General features: G+C 40.5%; 1 protein-coding gene across 1 annotated transcript in view; it reads right to left on the bottom strand.

The window, feature by feature from the left end:
- Positions 1–4,152: 4,152 nt before the first annotated feature.
- Positions 4,153–21,784, bottom strand: part of LOC148024947 (serine/threonine protein phosphatase 2A 57 kDa regulatory subunit B' beta isoform-like) — a 25,055-nt gene continuing 7,423 nt past the window's right edge. Inside the window, exon 3 of the mRNA XM_087694629.1 lies at positions 4,153–4,698. Coding sequence (XP_087550755.1) covers positions 4,387–4,698 — 312 coding nt within the window. The 3' untranslated portion in view covers positions 4,153–4,386. The remainder of the gene's footprint in view (positions 4,699–21,784) is intronic.

Raw genomic sequence — 21,784 nt, 5'->3', positions numbered from 1 at the left:
GATAAAAAAGAGAGTGTACCATTCATTCTACTCACAACACTCTCTTGTGTGCTTCTCTCCCTCTCAATTCTCTTACACTCCATATCTTCTACCTCACATCCCATCATTACTTTCCTCCCAAGAGTTAAGACACCTTGTTGAATGTCAAATTGTTGTATCATTGGCTAAGAGAGAGGAAGGGAAATGAACAAAATAAAGGAGGGAAAAAGGTACAAGGAAAGTTTGAAGCACCAAGTTTTTTTGTGATTTGAATTTATATTCACATGGGTTCAAAAATGTACATTCAAATCAAAATTTTATCATTATAAATTTTTATATATGATTTTTTTATTTTTCAAAAATGAAAAATTCTCTATAGAAGCTTTGCTCATATTTGTCCAATGCACTTTTTCTCTACATCTTGAAATGTGATTTTGAGACCTCAAAACTACCCTAATGCTTTATCCCACATGGACCCATGCTAAATCATATGGTCATTAATGGGTGAGAAGATAATAATCTAGTCATATGATAAACATGACCCTCACCAATCCACAAAGGTCTAACATGCTATATTTAGCACTTTTTAGAGCCTCTAAAAAAGGTGTCATGATGTGATTTCTAATATTTTGGGCCATGGCCCTTAACCAAGAGAAGAAGCTCCCACCAAGCACAACAACTGCAAGCAATAAAAAATGGGCTCAATAGTGGCTCTTTCACTCTATAACTCACTCAACCCTTTGCACCCACAACATCATCGCCTTGCATTCATAATCATCTTTACATACACTAAGGTGTTTAATAATCCATTGCAAATGCCCATCCCAAATCCAAGAAAATGGACGTACCCACACAAAAGTAGTATGATAAACGAGCCTAGAGGTTTAGCAAGCCTACTTCTATAACACAAAACCCTTATCCTTGCAATTCTCTAGACACCTGGGATTTGATCCTAGCCTAACTTAAACTAAGCACCTCACACACTAATTCATTGAGCCCCCCAACATACATGGACTTCTCTCATATCTCACTTAAGCACAAGGGATTAACACTCTAAACCTATGGCTTAGAGTAACCTCACACACACTCTACCATAGTCAAACAATTACCATGCAATGTTACTGTAAACTATATACTCAATTGCTATGCAACGTTACCCTAGGTTTTATGCTCAATGCATTATGAGGGGTATGCTTAGTGCCTCAAACGTTACATTTAACACAAATGTGTATTGCATAAGAATTTTTTGAATTCATCTTGCGAATACACTATTCTAACAACAAATGCTTTGATATATTGCCACAAAGTTAAACAGCACCAAGTCAAACACATGCTACTATTGTCTTATACTTCATGTTTCATTCACATCCAAAACACATTATTATTATTTATTGATGCAATAATAACAATATAATTATTTTGTCACTCTTATATGCATATAATTTCTTATTTTTTTCAATGTTTACAATTGTTCATTCTATGCATAAAACCACCATTTACACACATTGCACGAGAGAATGTGGACTGAGTAAACCTATACTACCATGAATCCCACACAAACATGTTGTCACATCTCAAACAATGTTAGATACCATTTCGCTTCATTCGGTACCAAAAAACATGATTTCTTTGTATTTCCTTGATTTTCCCACCCTCGAATTTTCATAGTTTATGTTTTAGGAGGCTTTAATTCATGGAAAATAGGTGGGAATGTTTTGTTGATGCCATCTAGTGGCTAGATCTACTTGTTTTTTTCATTGTCAAGTAAGCATGTCATGCAATCTTGATTAAGTAGAGATGGCAACATGAAATGCTCAATTTTCATCCACATTCTTGACATATGCATCTCCATATACATGTTTTTTGTTTGTTACTTCCAAGTTTGCATATCATTTCGTCTATGAATGGATACCATCTACAATTGGATCCTGTCCATGCTACTCAAGCATTGTGATCCTTTTGGCGAGCTTTTGGCATCAAATTGGATCTAAATTTGGTGTGGATGGTGTACACTTGTCCCCCAACTACTCTTGAAATGTTGGCTCTACCTTCAACATTTCTAGATTTAAATTTGCATAAACATACATCATTGCCACTTAAATGAGTAACCGTCCCAATCTAACTTTTTTTTCCCACTTTAGCATTCAAATTAGGTTGCAATGCCTTCAAACACTACTAAAATGGACACCAAAGCCTTTAAATAGTCTTCTGAACTGTTGCTTCAAGACCTCTCCATTAGCCATGGCAAGTTCGAGTCTAAGTGTGCATGTTGAAAGTTTGAATGGAATGTTTCATGATGATTGAAACACGCAAATAATAGCTTTCTCCCTATACATAATATTCTTTTGGATCTTATAACTAAAGGGAAGATAAAAATAAGTACCTAAGAAATACATAATCGATGACCCTAGAACATTGTGCCTCCACCTTAATACTCAAGAGCTTAGAGGTAAAGAAACTATGCCACCAATCAAAAGATGTTTTCTTCTTTAGGAAGCCACCATGCAAGAACCAAAGCACCAAGGCACCAAAGTCAAGAAAGTGGATTGAATACAAAGGCACATCACATTTATAGGAGAGGTGGAGATGATTTACAAATGGCCCTTTGAGAACCATACTAAGCCACATCAATTGTATGCAAAGCCTATTTAAATGCACCACAATTAATGTTTATACATATATGGGAACTTGTTGCAAGGATTACTCCTTGTTTAAGAATACCAAACTTAAAGAAAAGGTTATGCAAAGTGACTAGGAAATAGAGTCGTCGAGGACCCCAACAATGTCGAAGGCTAAAATTTTGCAACATTATAGACATGAATGGCTACTAAAGCAACTTTGGTTTTAAATAAACTAACCATGATATGTATGAAAGTCAACACCAAATTCACCAAACTCATATTCCGTGCATTCACTCTAGAACTAGCATCTCACTTGCACTCTTTGAGAAAGTCTCTCTCGAATATATATATAAGTGCTTTGAATTTCCCACCATGATTAATGTTCATATATCTGTATGGAACAAATTTTGCAACATTATAGACATGAATGGCTACTAAAGCAACCTTAGTTTTAAATAAACTAACCATGATAAGTTTGAAAGTCAACAACCAAATTCATCTTTCTAGAGGTTAGCTTTCTTTAGTTTCCACTCCAACATTTCACCAAACTCATATTCAACACATTCACTCTAGGAGTGGCATCTCACTTGCACTCTTTCTCGAACATATAACAAGTGCGTTGAATTTACCACCACAAGATCTCTCTTATTCTCTCATGGCTCTCTTCCACATTGATCTTGTCTAATGCTCGACAAAATACAACGGGTAGTCTTTTTTTTCACTTTTATTTGCTATGAGAGTAAACAAAACTTGTTGCAAAGACCACTCCTTTTGAAAACATCAACTCTAAGAAAAGGTTACACAAAGTGACCAGGAAATAGAGGCCTTGAGGGCCCCAGCAATATCAGAGGCTGCAGTTTTGCAACAATATAGAGGCGTGAATGACTGCTAAAACCATCGTTGGTTTTTACTAAACTAATTAGACTTCAACTAAGTAACCATGACACATCTGAGAGTCCACAACCAAATTCATCTTGCTAGAGGCTAGCTTTCTTTAGTTTGTGCTGCAACATTCCATCATACTCATCTTCAACACATTCCTTCTAAGACTGGTATGTCACTTGCACTCTTTGATAAAGAGTTTTTCAAATATATAACAAGCCTTTGCTTGTAAGCCATGTTCTCTCTCGTTTTTGTCTTCATGAGTTTGCACTAGCCTCAGCAGTGGCTACCAGCTATACATGTCAATAGCTCAACTTGGTTGGTGTGTCATATCCAACATGTGAGGTGTGGACATCATTATAATGGCGGGATGTGGTGTCAGATGTCAAGGATGTTGGACACCTCTGTAAAACACAGGTTATTCCATGGCATTTAAATATTACAATTTACATTTTTCACCTCCTAACTTGAGGATCAAAATATTTCTGGATTGTCTGATCCTTTTTAGCTGCCTGTTTGTAGAGATGCTTATCTAAAATAGGCCAAATCTTCTCATGAATCGTATTGCTCATGTGTGCTGTCACAAAATACATCCAACATCACATGCTGCATAGACCAGGAGTTGAGGAGAACTCTATTCGACAGGAAGGAGTACAAGAGCGAGTTTGGGTTTGAAAGAAAGGGCATTGAGATGACTTGTTTATAGGCTCCAGAAAGTACAGCTCCCATAGAATTTAAAAGTACATTTCTGTGTTCAAGCAGGGCATGTGGGCCTCCAGGGATACAACCTACAAACAAAACTCAAAAGAGAAAAGTACAAACTTTGCTCGACTCATACTGCATAATCACTATTGTGCTCGACTCAGCCACGTAAGGGTGTAGACCTCTACATATTATTCAATGGCTACTTAGCAGGACCTCTTGATGCAGCAAGTGCTTCCAAACGCTTCCAAGTCTTCTCTCTTTTCTCTTCCGTTGCTTTTGCTTTCTCTTCATCTTCCTTGTACTTCCTTTGACACTCTTGGAAGAGTTCTTGGTCCAGATCCATAAACATCTTTCTGACATTTGAAGTAAGACCATTTACAGCCAAATTCCAATGATGGCTTGTATTCTTTTCAAGTGCACCAAATATCAATGGTAAAATGACCTCTCTATTTTGTTCTACCAAGTTCACAATGTGGTCATTGTTCCACAAAAACAAGGCACGCTCTGCCACCTGCAAGAAAGCAAATGCACAATCAACAGTAAGTAATTCTACTACAACTACATTCTGGCATAGAAACCATATGATTCAATACACACTCAACCCAGTATATGATCATCACATCAATATAATTAACTGTGAGGACTTCATGAAAATGACCTCCTTTAAAAATGTAAGCCAAGGTACAAGCATATTGATACCATTTAATTGATGCATTTATTTACATGCATACATGATTCTGAGCTAACCTTTCTTTGCTACAATATTCAAAATCGACAAATTTATCAACAAGCAGAAATGATTCTGATCTAACATTTCTCTGCTGCAATGTTTAACTTCCCATCACAGCTCATAAGCTCACCACTTCCCTCAATTTTAAAGGTGTTGATTGCAAATCAAACACCACGACAACACCACTGCAAATTTCTGCTATCTGCAAACGACATAGTAACATGGAATGGCTATTTTCTAGCTTCCTGTCCCAGTCCCATCTCATCCCTATACCATCCCAGTCCCATCCCCATGTTAGAGCCTTTCTCATGGTGAGAAGGGATGGCAAATCTTACCCCCATCCCCATCCCCAAATCCTGGCCCATATTACTATGGTAAACAAAACAAAATCTGATTACATTGAATTGAAAAGCAACCTAGCTCCAGGGAGTAGACATAGACAGCAAACTGTTGGAGATGACGAACAGCACCTCAGCTTGAGAGAGTGAATACAACAGTAGAGAGAGAGAGAGAGAGAGAGAGTGTGTGTGTGTGTGTGTGTGTGTGTGTGTGTGTGTTTGTGTGGTCACAGCTCAACACTTGATTGATAGAAAAATGTGAGATCAAAGTACAAAGTACAACCCTTAGACTTTAGTGTTGTGTAAGTGACAAAGTGCGTTCAAACACAGATGTGTGTAATGTGTGGTAACTAAACCAAAATGTGTAACATAAATACACAAATGAAAAATAATGTGACTAGGGGGGAAAACCTCTCTTATGGAGAGTAAAAAAGTGCCCGAGTGTCCTACCTGCGGATCACTGACACTCTTGTGTGAGTGTAGGCATGAGAAAAACCCAACAAACCCCCTCGGAGTGATAAGTGATCAGCATACCAGCATACAAGGATCATCCACCAAAAGAGATCAAATTTAAAGTATTGCGAAATGCTTCAAATTTGTCAGGAGGAAAAGCTTTGGTGAAGATGTCTACAACATTGTTGTTGCTAGGACAGTAGACAAGGCTCATATCCCCTGCATGTAGCCTCTCTCTGACAAAGTGATAATGTATCTCAATGCGTTTCATGCATGCATAAAACACTAGGTTCTGTGCCACTACAATGGCACACTAACTGTCAGTAAACAAAGGAGTAGGCTTCATGACAGATATATCAAGATCACCCAACAAACATCTCAGCCATACACATTCAACTATAGTAGTGCTGCCTTGTATTCAGCTTCACAAGAGGATGTGGCAACACCAAAGAGTTTCTTGCTAAGCCAAGAAATGCAAGAAAAGATGAGAAAGAAACAATTTCCACTTGTAGAGTGATGAGAATCAAAATCTCCAACCCAATCGGAATCACTATAAGCATATAACTGCAACGGCTCCCCCTTGGCATAAAGCAGTCCAAGAATCCTAGTGCCCTACAAGTAACGGAAAACACACTTCACAGCTTGCTACTGTGACATACATGGGCTATGCATACATCTACTCAAGGCTAAAACTGCAAACTGAATATCTGGCCTTGTGTTGCATAAATAAATAAGGCATCCAACTGTTGAAGCATATGTATGAATGTCAAACATATAACTGTCATCATGCAAAAACACCGCAAGTACAGTCTCTATCGGTGTGCTTACTGCCTTGCAATCCTGGAAGCCAAATCTCTCAAGGAGTTTACCGATATATCTGCACTGCGACAATCCAATGCCTCTAGTACCATGAATAAACTAAATGCCCAAATAGTAATGCAGAGGCCCCAAATCTAACATAGCAAAAGTTTGCTGTAAAATATTCATAAATGCTAAAATTTGACCAGCATATGACCCTATGAGCAGAAGAGCATCCAGATAAAGACAAATGACCAGCAAGGATCTCCCCTCTTTGCATACATAAAGAGTAAACTCAAATGGGCTATTAATGAATCCTTGGCTGATAGAAAGGCATTAATTTTGGCATATACTAAGCTCATGGAGCTTGTTTCAAACCATACATAGACTTCTTCAACTTGCATACCAAGTGTTCGGATCCTTTAACATCAAAACCCATGGGCTGCTGAACATACACTTCTTCCTAACATTCCCCATGTAAAAATGTAGTTTTAATGTCAAGTTGGTACACAATCCAACCATAATGGGCAACCAATGCAACCATACACCTAATAGTAGTCATACGGGATGTAGGAGCAAATGTCTCCTCATAATCAATGTCTTTCTTTTGCGCATAGCCTTTTGCGACAAGCCAAGAGTTCTACTTATCAATGGATCCATCTGCTTTTCATTTCAACTTATAGACCCATTTAGTACCAAGAAATGTAACTAAATCCCATGTTTGATTTTTCATGATAGAATCATATTCAGCTTGCATTGCTGACCTTCCAATGCACACTCTGCTATACATCCTCAAAAGAATCGAGCTCATCATCATCAAGTGTGTTTGCTGCCATAATAAACTCCGTAGCATTAGCATGATCATGCAGACATGTTTGTCTTTGAGTACGACCAGTAAGAGGAGCATCCAAATGCCTGTCTTTAGAGTCTACAAATACCATCTAGGTATATGTCTAGCCTCCTAAATATGTGCATGCTCTTGATAAACCTAATGTTCAACATCTTGCTGAATATTCCAGCCATAGACCGAATTTCTGCATTATTTAATGGAGTAACTGGCTAAAATTTTTATTCATTTAATGAAGCTCCAAGTATATCATCAAAAGAAATAGGCAGCAGCCCTTCAAACACATCTTTTGCAGCCTGATATGTATTATAACCAGCAAGAGATAATTTTTATTTTTCATCAAAAATCACATCTCTACTGACAAAAACTTTCTTGGAAACAAGATCATACAATCTATATCCTTTACTTCCACTACTGTACCCCACAAATATGTATTTGACAACCCTATTGTCCAACCTTTTTCTCAATGCTTTGGAAATATGAGCATATGTAAGACACCCAAAGAGTATGAAAGTGACCAACTATTCTCTACTAGCATCGCGCGCATCTCTTGATTCCGCTCCTCGTCGCGGCCGAATGGCCCATTCGGGTCGCGTCCACGTCCAGCACGTCTCCGCACCAACCAGCGCTCGCGCCCTGCCAATGACGCCGCCTGACTGCCTGTCTTGCTCGAGACCGCCCGACTATGCCCACGCCTGTCCCATCGGGCTCCACCCTCTACATCAACGATCATCAACCTGCTGTGGCCGTTCCGCCCTCTGCCTCACGTACGAAAGACCTCCCCAATCGACTTGCTCAGGTGCCTCCATCCTATGCTACACATTCATACCACTAGCATTTATTGCTCCCTCCATCCGCAGCAACATTCCCCCAGATATCACAGCAACTAGATTGGTAGACCTCAACAATGACGCACAATGGAAACCTCTAGTCAGACGCCGGTAAATTCTGTGAGTACCCCTAAGCATTGGCACAGCGTAGATTGCAGAGACAATTTTCACAGGTCAAGGGATCTTCATGGTTTGACTCACCTCCGTGGATGCAGCCCCCGAGCTAGTGGATAGCTCACCTTATGCCTCCACGAAGAGGGTCATTTATATGGTTCCCTGGTATAGTGGCTTCACAATGGAGAAGTTTGCGCTCCACAACAAGTTTCCTAGACACCCGGTCACCCTTCTATTCCCCAGACTCGCGGTAGAGTATCGTCAGTTATTGGAGGACTTTGGACGGCTTTTCGGCATAGTTCTTCCTCCCTCCTTCGCGGATGCAATAACCGCAGGAGTCCCGAAGATACAGGTGGCTGTGAAAGATATAAAGAACATACCTAAGTTTCTTGAGATTAAGGCAAGCAAACACTCTTTCAAGCAGCAAGCTATTGTGACAGGGCAACCTGGCCAGTGCCTACGATGCCATGACTTTGCGCATCAGGCAACAGACTACACGCGTGTTGGAGCCAAGGTGGCTCAGCCGGCAGAACCACAGGTGGATGTTGACGGTTTCACAAGGGTCCAGTGATGACGACAGAGAGGGAAACGGCAGGGGGAGCCTCAGCTAGCCCCTCAGACACAGCCACGGCAAAGCAGAGAGCAAGAGGGCGAGCGACAAGCCCCCATCAGAACACCCCGCAACAAACCCCCCCCCCCCCCCCCGCGCTCGTCCCACCTAACAGGATTACATGCCTCCACCCTCACTACCCACCAAGGAGTCTCAGGCCCCCCCCCCCAAAACCCAAGATCCCCCAACCCCCAAGTTCCCCCCTCCCTTCCCTCATGGATCCCTCCCCCTCCCGATCCTATCCCACAACCTTCCCCTTCCGGGGCCACTTGCCCCCCCTCCCCCACCCCCCACACCCGCCTCATACATCCAATCACCCCACTATCCCTTACTCTTCCTCTTCCCCAACTTCTCCCCTGCTGATCAGTCCCCCCTGATCTTCACCCAGTATATGTGTCCCCCCTGTCACCAGGTGGTGATACTTTTTGCAGTTGCTTTCCTTATTTACTTATATAAATATTTTATTTTTCTTTTCTTTAGTTGTTGTTGCTTTTTACCCCCCAGAGTTCTCTTGGATTAAGCTAAGATCTTTGCATGGCTAGAAGAGCTAGCCATTGGGACAAATTGGACTAATGGTTTGTCTGAGCCTTGGGACCGGATTGAATGGGCACTGAAGAATAAAATGCCAATGGTTTGGGATTGTGTGCTTAGCTACTGGAGATGGTGCAAAACAATGAGCTTGGCCAAGATAAAAGATACACATGTGAGAATGCCCACGGAATAAAAGTCACTATAACTGAGCCACATTACACTCTTTGATCTGGTTGCAATGATAAAAGCTGCTTAGAACAACTTGAAGAATGCAAGGGTCACCATCCCTAAAATTTAGGAAGTTACTATTTTTGAACCCCAGAATTTGTTCGCGTCATTATCTTTGTTTTTGCACAAGGATTAATTCACTGGTCTGTGCCGAGGTCAAATTTTGCACCGATAATGGAGAATTTAAGACCGAAAGGTTTAAACGGGCAAATTGTTACGTGTATGCTATGTGTCACAATTTGGGCACAAATTCCCAAAAGAGAGAGAGCAGCAAAAGAAAAACGTTGAATACAGGAGAGGCAGATCTGAGCATGAAATTTTTTTGGGCTGAGGGTAGATTGTTGCAAGTACATCAACTATGGAGAGTACTTCTTCGTCTCTGACTCATGTATGGAGGTAGAGCTTGCTCCCTCTAGTCAACTCTCTCTCTATTCTCAAAGGAAATATACTCTGCATGATGGGCTGATTCAATCGAATGCACAATTCTGTGTTTTCTTTGCTCTTCTGCTCAAGCAAGAGTCTCATTGTCCAGGTTCAAGAGCACCTGATTACTTCTCATCCATCTCCACCTAGTGTTTTACACCCTACATCATCTAGCATCAGCCCTTCTCACCTTGCATGATTGTCACCCTTGCATTTGCAGCAATTTCAAACCATTTATAGCAAGTTACGCCCTCTTTATCAACCCTACATCAAATACATGCGTTTTTGTGTTTTCTTCACTCCTGAAGGGTTGCCCAATGCAATTGTTGCAACGACTTACATGGAGAGATCTTCATCTGATATTCTTGTGTTTTCTTCTCCAGCTGGCTCCCCAATAGTCACATTGATAGCAGTCATCATCTCAAAGAGATTTTAGCATATCCTTCATCTCTAACAACTCTTGAGGACTACATTTTGCTGAATGATAGTCATGCAAACGTTTTACGGTGCTAGTTACGATGCAAACATAGCGAGTGCACTCTTTTTTTAGCATCTAGTTTATGATAACTTGATGCTATCAATTTATGATAACTTGACGCCCAAGGCACCAACAAAGGACTCGGGGTGGAAAATGTGAGAGTGTGCAATGGAAAGGAACGGAAACACAAAGTTCAAAGAACAGAGAGAGACTGCAAGAAAAGAAGAATGAAATCTACACTATACACAACATCAATGAGGGCACCAAATCAGGCTGATGACGATGGCAGCACCAAGCACAGAGGAGACAAAGCGTCAGAGTGTGCACTTGTAAGAGAGGAAGAAGACTGACTAAGATGAATGATTGCCAAGTGAGGGATAGCTATAAATAGCCATAAAGCCCATAAACTGGCCGATCTATGACTGGAAGTGCTATAAATGCTGGCCAACCAGCATTTAATGCTAGTCATGGCACAATAAATGCTTGAACAATGCCAGATGGCCACCAAAAAATCCCGATTGGTAAGTACAATGTCCGCGGGTGTGGACAACCTAGGAAATGCAAAAACTGCATGGAAAATGCACAAAAATCTCGACCACAGGAGAAAATGCACTAAAAGGCAATAAACTAAGTGCTCTAGAATGAGCTGCCTCCTCCATCAAAACAAGTGACAGACAAGCTAGAGCTCCTAAAGTCCTCGTTTGACTCAGACTGAAGCTCATAGGCAAGAGATAACAAGGCATGACAAACATGATTGCTAGCACCCCCTCTTAGATCCTCGATGGGAAAAAAGGCCATAGGAGATGTGGATCCAAGGGTGGCAAGAAGAGTGCCAATGCTGATGTAGCCCGTCAATGTAGACTACTGATGAAAAAGCACCTCACAATCCTAGGAAATCCCCTCTGAAACACTAGGGGCCAAGAAATCCACAGCCACATCACCAAGATTGTCCCCCTCTAAGAGGAAGGGGGGTACAAGGGAAACACCGAAGGAGAGGATGGGGGATGGGAAGAAACTTGTGGAATAGATGGTGCATAAGCGAGAACGGGTGTAGCAATAGACAACTCCCTCAGAGGACCTTGCATAGGAGAAGGGGAATGAAGCATATAAAGCCTGCTCTCTTGCCAACTTGTCGCAATAACAGCCCCTATAGAAGAATCCTCAATACAAACAGCTTACTCGGTGAAGATAACCCAGATACCAAGCCTAGGAAGACCATAAATTGAGAGGAGTGTGAAGCCCAAGTCTGAAACATAAAGGGCCTATGAAAGGAAGCGCGAAGCACAGTAGGCAAAGTGCCAACACCACAAATAGACAACGATACAATGTCACCAATAGTGACCGAACTCTCTGAAGGCCATAGATCTTGCAACAAATCACCTCGTGTAGTCATATGACTATAAGCTCCACTATCAACCAGCCAAGGCCTCTCAAAAGACGAGACAAGCACTAAAGAAGTCTTCTCCAACTCAACAATATAAAGGAACATAGACTCATGGGTAACAGCTAGAGTAGAGGTAGAAGGCTCAGATGTTTTAGCGCCATCCTTCGCTCTTGGACGAAAGTGAGGGAACTTCTTTCAACATTTCTCCTCTAGATGTGTCCTCTTTCCACAATATTGGCATGTAAGCTTCTTCAAATCGGAGTCAAAGCTGGAAGAACTCTCCTATCATTTAGCCTTTGACTTCCCTTTCTTCTTTTTCCCCCCTCTCGAACCGGCACCGAAATCTTTGGTGGAGATGGATCCATTGACAAACTCTTTGGCACGCTCCTCATACTCCAAAATAAGCAAGGCAAGCTCCTCCCATAGAAGCTTCTCAGGAGTCCTTGATGTGAGAAGGCTTGTGTAAAAGATATCAAACCAAGGAGATGGCAACTAAGTCAAAAGAATCATACCCATATCCTCTGAAGAGATCATCCTACCAAGAAACGCAAGCTCATCTCTCATATCCTCCAACCTGTTAATATGATCCTTTATGGAAGGAGAAGCATCAACAACGAGCATTCGTAATTTTTTCTCGAGAGTATTCCGGTGGGCAAATGTCTTCTAATGGTACAAATAAGCAAACTTTGTCCACACTTCTGCTACTTTCCGCAACCTATGCACATGCACTAGGACAAAATCATGTAAGCTCATAAAGAGGAAAGATGGGTGAGCTCTAGAGTTGAGTTGATCCCATAAGATTGCATGATCCATCGATGATCCAACGGTGAGATTCTCAACCAGACGAGAAATAGGGTGGATAACAAACTCCCAAAGATCGAAGATATCAAGTATACACTCCACCTTACATGAACAAAGCGAGTAGTTTGAACCATCAAGCAAGTCCTCTTTGGGTAAAGAACGGAGTATGGGCACCTGTATAGAGAGTGCCATGGATCGCATATGGAGGCCAACAAAACAAGCCTTCTATGAGACATGGAGAGAACAGGAAGAAGAGAGTTCTTGAACAAATGGGCTAGATGATCTCCATTTTTCACAATCGACACAATAATCTTGCCACCGTTCAAAGGAGTGCTAAGAAAGCTCCTCGTCTATATTATCAAAGCCACAAAACTAATAGTAAGACATCTTCAAAATCCTGCAAGAAATTTGCATTTTGGCGATAGACAGCCCTAAAACAGTAGAAAATCCATTACAGGATGCTAAGACCACAACGTAGAAGGTTTGTCTAAGGGTGAAGAGTTGTCGTTGACACACTGAAGGATGCAGAAAGTACAAAACACTAATCGAGATGTTGTCACCTGCTTCACCAAGGTTGCGTTTGATTGAAGAATGATTGTCGCCTAGCCAAGAAACTGTCACCACCACCCAGAAGGTAGCCTTTGAGCAAAACACTAATAGAGATGTGTCACCTGATGCCTGGAAGCAATCATCTATACCTAGTTGATGTCAAAGGGCCTCCTAATGATGTCATAGTCCACCAGAAGCAGTCACCTGGCCACCAAATGATATTGCCAACGCAATAGAAGCTTGTGTTTTCAGCAAATGTAGATGTGGATAGCCTCCTTTGCTTGAATCATGAACCCTGTGTCTCTCTCAAACAATGATACCATGCTCTCATACCATGTGAGTGCGCAACAGAAAGAAACAAAATCACAAAGACAAGGAACAAAGAGGGACTACAAGAAAAAAAAAATGAAATCTGCACTAAACAAGAAAGAATGCTAATACAAATGAGAAAGCAGGAGACTGATCAATCCTTGTACACAGCCCACAACATTAGTGAGGGCACAAGATCAAACTGATGATGACGGTAACATCAAGTATAGAGGAGACAAAGTGTTGGAGTGTGCACCTGCTGAAGAGAAAGAAGACTGACTGAGATGAATGAGTGCCACATGGGGGATAGCTATAAATAGCCACAAAATCCCTAAACTGACCAACCTATAGCTAAAAGTGGTATAATGAATGAGTGCCAAGTAGGGATAGCTATAAATAGCCACAAATCCCCTAAATTGGCCGACTAGCATTTAATACTGGTCGTGGCACAATAAATGCTTGAAAAATGCCAAATGGCCACCCAAAAATCGCAACTAGCAAGACAATGTTGAGCAAGAGTGGACAATCTAGGAAATGCACATAAAATTTTGACTGGAGAAGAAAATGCACTAAAAGGCAATAAATTGAGTGCTCTAGAATGAGCTGCCTCCTGCGTCAAAACAAGCAAGAACAAGTCAGAGATCCTAAAGTCCTCGTCTGACTCAGACTGAAAGCGTAGGAGATGACAAGGTATGACAAACATGACTGCTAATAGAAAAAGGGGTGAAGTTTAAGGCCTTCAATGAAGATAGGTTGAGTGCTTTTGAGTTTCATTCAGCAGTTTGATGCAGCCTACTTGAGAGGTAACTTCACCGAATCTTCTAAGATTCGAAAGGCAACCACTTTCTTGAATGGAAATGCATTGCAGTAGTGATCCACACTTTTAATGCAAGATAGAGCATTTCAACATAGGTACAATTTAAGCAAATGTTTGCTTCAAATTGGTTGATAAGTGCTTTTCGGGTGGACATAATGATAACTTGGGATAAGCTAGATGCAACTCAATGTAAGAATTTGAAGTAGTGTAACAAGAAGTTTTGGGATGCCTTGCTGCCGCTGACCTCTTACCATCCAGATACCCTTCATGAGCAAGCTGAGAAGTATATTTGTGGGCTTCCGAAGGGAATCAAGGATAATAAGAAGTTTTTAAAAGGCTGAGATAAGGGGCAAATAAAAATAAGGCTGAAAGGAAGTAAAAACAACAAGGAAAGAGCTAGAAAACGGTTGCAAAACATAGGGAATTAAGGGCTGCAAACAAATGTTTTATTTGTGAACAAGAGAGTCACATGGCAAATGACTATCCCAACAGGTAACAAAGCTGCAAAATCTAAAACTCAGGGAGACCCCAAGGGGAAGAAGCCAAAACATCTATTGGTTTCATGCCCAATGTAGTCAATGATCAAACCAATGATGATGCTACTAAGTTTTACAAGGCATGGGGAGAAATCAAAGATCGACATGCATTGATCTTTTCTTATGATGTAGCACGAGCCTGCCTAGGCATCAAAGAAGATGAGATGGGACCCATGGTATGGCATACAAGGGCGGAAGCTTCACTTGTATACACAAAGTTATATGGACAGAGGAGTTTTTCATTGCACCACTTGAGAGTTGTGATGTATTGCTCAGTATGCCTTAGTACCATCCTGTGCATGTGGTGACTAACTCCCCATGCTAAACCAATTACTATTCAACATAAGGGCAAGACCCATACCTTGGATGTAAAATTAAAAGGGCAATCCATCCCTATTGTATCAGCAGCTGCCATTTCTAAAGTAATGAAAAATCATCTTTCAATATACCTAGTTTTCACTAAGAATAAGGATAATAATGAAAATATTGAAAACATGTCTAAATTAAAAAAGCATGTATTTCATTTCTGAAAACATATGCCGATAGCTTTTCTTAGTTATATACATCATTAGGCATATATAAGAAGCAAAGTCTAGACAATCTTATAGAAGTATGGAATGAATTGACCAAGCTCTTTGGTACAAATGGCAAAGCAAGAAATAATACATCAATATGCCTCCAAATTAAATAATCACAATAATGCTAAAAAATATTGATAAATATGCCATGAACATGTTTGTCTATCTACACACATCAACCAAGTCTAAAAACAATAGAATTAGTAAAAATAAATCATTTTCATCAAAAGTAAAATATTAATTAGTAAACAATAGTTGATTACAAAATAAGTAGACAAGAAATACTCCATGGTCATTCGACTATGAAAGAGACTATTCTTTAAGCATATAAACTATACTACTAGTGATGTGTATATTATGGAACCACCCGCTATAAGAATCACTCGTATACACAAGAATAAGTGCCATACCCTAAAGATAGATGTCTCTACCAACAACTTCTTGCCCAAAAATTTAGTCTTGCTGTCTTGCTGCCCTTATTTTTAGCATTGTCCTTTGAGGCATCTTTGCTGCTCTTAAATCCTTTCATCAATGCATAAGCTGTATTTGCATTTTTAGTCAATTGTGGCATGCTGGTCACTTTTGTCTTGGTGCAATAGTAACAGATTTCTTTGGGTAGACCACAACAATAGGTCTCTATTTCCTCGGCCATTGTGACCTCACAAAATGAGCTAACTAACAACAAAGCTTTCTAGAATTTGTTTGCGTACTCTTCCAAATTAGTACAATGAATTGCATCCAATTTGTGCCAAGCTATTGTCACACACTGCAAAAGTGTTTGTGAGCCATTGAGAAGAGAAGACCTCTTTGAGTTGCACCCAAGTTGTTGGTGCCTTGCCTTGCATCAAAAGGGTTGTCCACCTTTGAGTGCATTTCCTTTTTAAAAAGTGGCTACCTTGCGTTTTGAAGGCTCGGAAAAATTGCCCCAAGAGTAGGCAGCATCAAATTGTTGAACAAAGGTCAAAGCCTTCAATCTATCTTGCATACCATGAAAGATTTCAAGTTTTGCTACTGCCTCACCTTCTTTGCAGTCTTTTAACTTTACCCGAAGAACTCAAGTTATCATATGCAGGTGGTTACAAAAATGGTGGTCCCAGTGATGCCATTGCTGCATATGCATGTGACACATGCCCAATAGTGCCTCCCAAGTGATCAACATTCCACTTTGCATACCAGGCTGCATACCAATGTCACCATGCATGCCTGTGTGCATTTGGGGCTGCATTGCCCCATGATAGTTCCTGTGAACACCTGACATAGGTGGCTAAAAACCAGTTGCATTTTACATGCCAACATTGGCAAGTGCAGTGGCATCCATAGCCTAAAACAGACCCACCCCCAAAATAACCTAGATGCGTAGAAGATGGAGGAATTGTTTGCTGTCCATGAGGAATATGCTGCACATTATTCCCTAATGGATGATCATGCTGCTGAGCTGGAGTTCCATGCACATTTGCCATTACAGGTGCCGGTGTATGTAATACCTTTGGCTGAAAAGTTTGCCCATGAGCCTCACTTGGTTATTTAGAATGCAAATCAACCTTTTTCCTTTTAACATCAGGAACTAACTACATAAATCCAAGCTACTTTCCCCTTTTCATCCTTTGTTCATTGTTTGCTCCTCCTATAGAGTAAGCTCACATGTTCTTCATAGGAGGAGCATTTGTACACAAAAAGGTCTAAAGAGGTGCAAAAGCTTTGAAGGAAGGAGACGTATGGAGTTAAGGGTGGTGATCGGCAGCTTATCTTTGATTGCCACATCAATGTCCTAAAGGTCCCTAAATTTTTGTGATGATTTTTACTTTAAATCTTCTTTGTCATGCTCCTGTTCTTTAAAAACAAGAAAATTTCACCAAAACTAATGAGTGTAAATACTAATAGTCTCCTTTTGACTGAGAACTGTGCAACATCAAGCATAAAGGATTTATTCTGCGTCCTCTTTGCATATCACACGACAAAGAGCTATGTGGAATTGCATGTGATTGAGTTGCATGCTCACAGATCACATTTGTTGCTCATTGTCCTAAAGCATTTTCGGCATTTGGTAACTTAGAACCAAGTGTTGAGAGCCTTTCAAAAGGGGATTCTTGTTCCTCACTCCTACTACCACTATTGTGTGACGCCTTTTACTATTTGCTCTTTGCTGTACACTGTTTTCAGCGAGTATAAACCTTTGCTATAACTTAATTACAGCAAACCAAAATGCATGTGTTTGCTCCTCAAGATAACCACGAGCTCACCTCCTTCAAAAAGACAGTGATGTCCCGACAATAGAACCATGAAACCGGCCTTTGGAAGCCCAAAGGACAGTAAACCACATTTTAGCAAATACTTAATTCAGCTTAATTGTAAATTCAGCAAGAAAACTCCACACACAACTAGAGCTAGAGCGCTCCTGCACTACACATTGGCACTTGTTGGCCCCAAAGCTTGGCGCCCCTTTCAGTATTTCTTTAGATTACTAAGATATGCTCCAAATTGGTTACAAATGGCTATAAGAGTGTTCAAAACTGCAAATGAACACTTCAGCTTGCCAAACCCTAAACGTGATAGCAAGCATTTCAACCCAATTTCGTAGAGCATTTGCTGAGAGGGTTCTCGCGATGAAATTGTAAGAATCTCTCTTTCTTCGTGACAAATTGCCAAAAAAGTGCACTAGGCTTGAGATCTTGAAGAAAAAGAAAAAATCTCAGCCCATAGTCCTGTTTTTCTAATATTTAGCTCAAAAACAACAACATACCTTTCTATATATGGAGTTATGATAGACTACCCAATGGAATCTCCATGCCAAGAGAAGAAAATTTGGCTATTGTCCACACACCATCTATGCTATAAGCTCATTCCATGGCTGAAATCTACAATTTTCTACAACAAGAAAGAGAAGAGTCGTTTCCAAACTTGGGTAACGAGTTCCTCAAAATGAGAGAGAAGAAGCTCTAAATAGCCTAGATAAGCTTTCCAAATAAGTAACCAACTGCTCCTTAATCATATCACGTTTTTTATTAAGAGCTAATTAATAACTTAGACATTAATCATAAGTGAGCTTACTCACTGGGTGAAACTTTAGCTCAAGGCCTACTTAATAACTTAAGTGCCCTAAATGAGCTCCTTGCTAGGCAAAACTTTCAATGTAACTCAAGTCTAAGATGCGAACTTTCCATTTAACGAAAGTTTCACGTTGCACCTTGTTCCTTTAGCCCTGGCCATGTACCACATGGCCCGCACACTTTGTCACCGCATGCCCCAATATCAAAACCTTCATTGCCATGGCAATGGTCACCATACCAAGAGCTAGGGATACTAGAATTAAAGTTCATTTAAGTTCATTTCTCATTCTCATGACAATCTCCTCGATCAATCATGTCATCACTACATGTTTTGTTGGAGAGAGAGAGCCGGTATCAATGCCTACAAGCCAATAACTCACTATTGTACACATCATTCTCATGTTTGCTATATAGATTCCATTTCTCAAGCATTCTTTTGAGTTCTCTTGTTTGCAATATTCTTTTGTGTTTTTCTCTTCAGTCCTTGTGTTCGGCAGTTTATTACAGCATCTGTTTATGCTTCCATTGCTGCATCCACTTCTAACAAATACATTTGATTTGGCATTTAAATCATGCATCCAAGTCTACCTACAGTAGTCATCGATAAATGTAACAAAATATAAATGACCACAGAGTACTCTCATCTGCATAGCACAATACACATCAAAGTGTATGAGCTGCATTTTCTAGACACCATACACTGCATGATGCTTCTTGAAAGCAAATCTATAAACTTTTCATAAGAATGCAACTCTCATAAGAATGGGGAGGCAGAGTATCCAAAGTAGACAAAGCATCTACCATCTAACACCTCTAGAGAGTCATGAGACTGTCAAAGTTCATGTGACCATAGCGAGCATGCCAAAGCTCCACATTCTACATAGCAGACATAAGAGTGCTAATTGCAAGAGCCTCATGACAACTCTCGTAAGTGTTCAACAAAAATAGGCCATTATACAAGGTACCTGACAATCAAAGAGCATAGTCAATCTCTCTATCTCTAACAATACACTTGTCATCCTCAAAGATGACCTGAAACCCATGCTTATTAAAAAGTTAAAATGGACATAAGTTCTTTGTGATACCACGCACAAACAAAACATCAAGAAGCATAAAATCTAAACCATCTGCAACAATGACCAACACTGAACCAATGCCGCATACATCATAGCTATTGTTATTAGCATAGATAATACGCTTCTCTATGGGGCTGAATGCAAGGATGTGAACAAACGCTTCCGTGAATTGATATGCTTGGATGCCCCACTATCAAAACACCAAGAACCCTACATTTCAGCAGCATTAAATACACTATCAGCCATAGATATATCATAACTACATGTCAAGAAAGCATAGTTCTCCTCTACAAAGTTCACTGTAGCATCCCTATCCGAAGACCAAGTGGCAAATGTCTCTTGAACAGCCAAACTAGAGTCCTTTTTTTTCTCCTTGGCCAAACTTTTCCTGCGTTCATCAATGTAATGTCCTAGTTTTTTGCAGTAGTGGCGTTTCTCTTTTTTCTTTGTTTTCTATGACTGTTGGGCAGTCTTGTTTGATTGCTGCCCCAAATCATCCTTAATTTGATTTTTAACAAACTACTTTGCTTTGCCCTTGCCCTTATATTTAGAGAGTATGGCAACATCCCCTGACCTCATACCAACATTCTGCCGAGTCTGCTCCTCTTGTTATACAAGAGACCTTCCAACTCCACTAAAGTAAGAAGCTCCCCCCCCCCTCCAAAAAAATAAATATAAATTCAATGAGGCGTGGAAACCAAGATAAACTTGGGAAGTGAGTTCAAAGTGACATTCACCATTTCTGCATCCAAAACAACCTCATCAATATTCAACACCTGCTCATGGATATCCGAAAGTGTGTAAGGTGATCAATCATGCTATCAATATGATCCCCTCTCAACCATAAAAAAAGGGCTAGAATTGCCCTTTCCTATCGTGCTTGAGGTCTTAGGTGGAGTAAAGGATTCGGATTTGGATGGACAACACTTGACCCTTGAAAGACATTTGTCATCCAAATAACCCAACTAATTCTCTTCCCACCCCCTTGCTTCCCTAATCGAGGATGGAAACAAGGGCCCCCTCTAAAGTTAGCAAAGGAGATTTCTTGTGAGCCTGATCAAACAATCTTTGCATACCACAATAGTTTGCATTCAAATTCATAGAAGGTGGTCACCTAGGATTGTGAGATGATATGCTACATAAAATTCCCTAGCATCCCTAGCTCTAGGCATGGTGACCATTGCACAACAAAGGATTTGAAATCGAGCACATAGTGAAAAATTTTACGAGCTTTTCAACCCAAGGACAAGGCAAAGAAATAAGGTTAAATGTGAAACCTTCATTAAAGTGAGAGTTTGAACCTTAGAATTAAGTTACATTAAAAGTTTCACCTAGTGACCAACTACTAATGCCAAGCAATCCCTTTACGAAGCAAAATAATAAGTATGCTCTAATACCAAGTTAAAATAAGCAACTGTGCAAAGAGACAGTAGGGTTTGCGGGAGTGACATAAAGTGTGTACGGCTAACACAAAGAGAAGAAACACTTAGAAACACAAGAACGCAATGATGATGCACTAAACCATGCTATGAGAAGAAAAGCTGATACAAAGGAGCCGAAGCTCAAAAGATAATTGCATTGTTCTGTCTAAATCAGGTGACAACACCTTGTGGAAAATCTGCATAGTGAACAGAGCCGAAGCTCAAAAGATAATTGCAATGTCATCGGAGATGTGGAAGATGATCACCAACTATCGAGGAAGCGAGCAGCAATCCTTGGATACCATAGAGTAACTTGGGCAGCGAAACACAAATCCCTATTGGAGCTGTCAAAAGCAAGGAAAGCAGCCCAAATACTAACACCAGGTGGATAGTAATGACGCCACATGATAGAGGATGAACCAGGCTGCAGAAGCACAGGTCCCAACAACCTCTGTGACAAACAAGTGACACCAAGTGATGGAGGAGAAGCCAAGCTACCAAACACAGGTCCCAACAGCCCCTATGATAGACGAGTGATGAAATCACAAACGCTCAATGATGGAGACTGTCACCAAAGGCTAAGATATGGATGTCAAGCTGCAGATAATGACGTCAAGTAAAAAGAAGACCTCTAGACTAAAAAAGATAAAGGTAGAGCCTGAAGGAGAAAGGTGTTGACGCCAAGCAAATGATGGTGAC

This window comes from Lygodium microphyllum, chromosome 15 (genome assembly GCF_053477565.2).
Source record: "Lygodium microphyllum isolate KBCC chromosome 15, Lygodium_microphyllum_v1.1.10, whole genome shotgun sequence".
NCBI lineage: Eukaryota > Viridiplantae > Streptophyta > Polypodiopsida > Schizaeales > Lygodiaceae > Lygodium > Lygodium microphyllum.
Note: the sequence above shows the minus strand (reverse complement) of the source record. Positions and strands in the feature narration are given on the sequence as shown.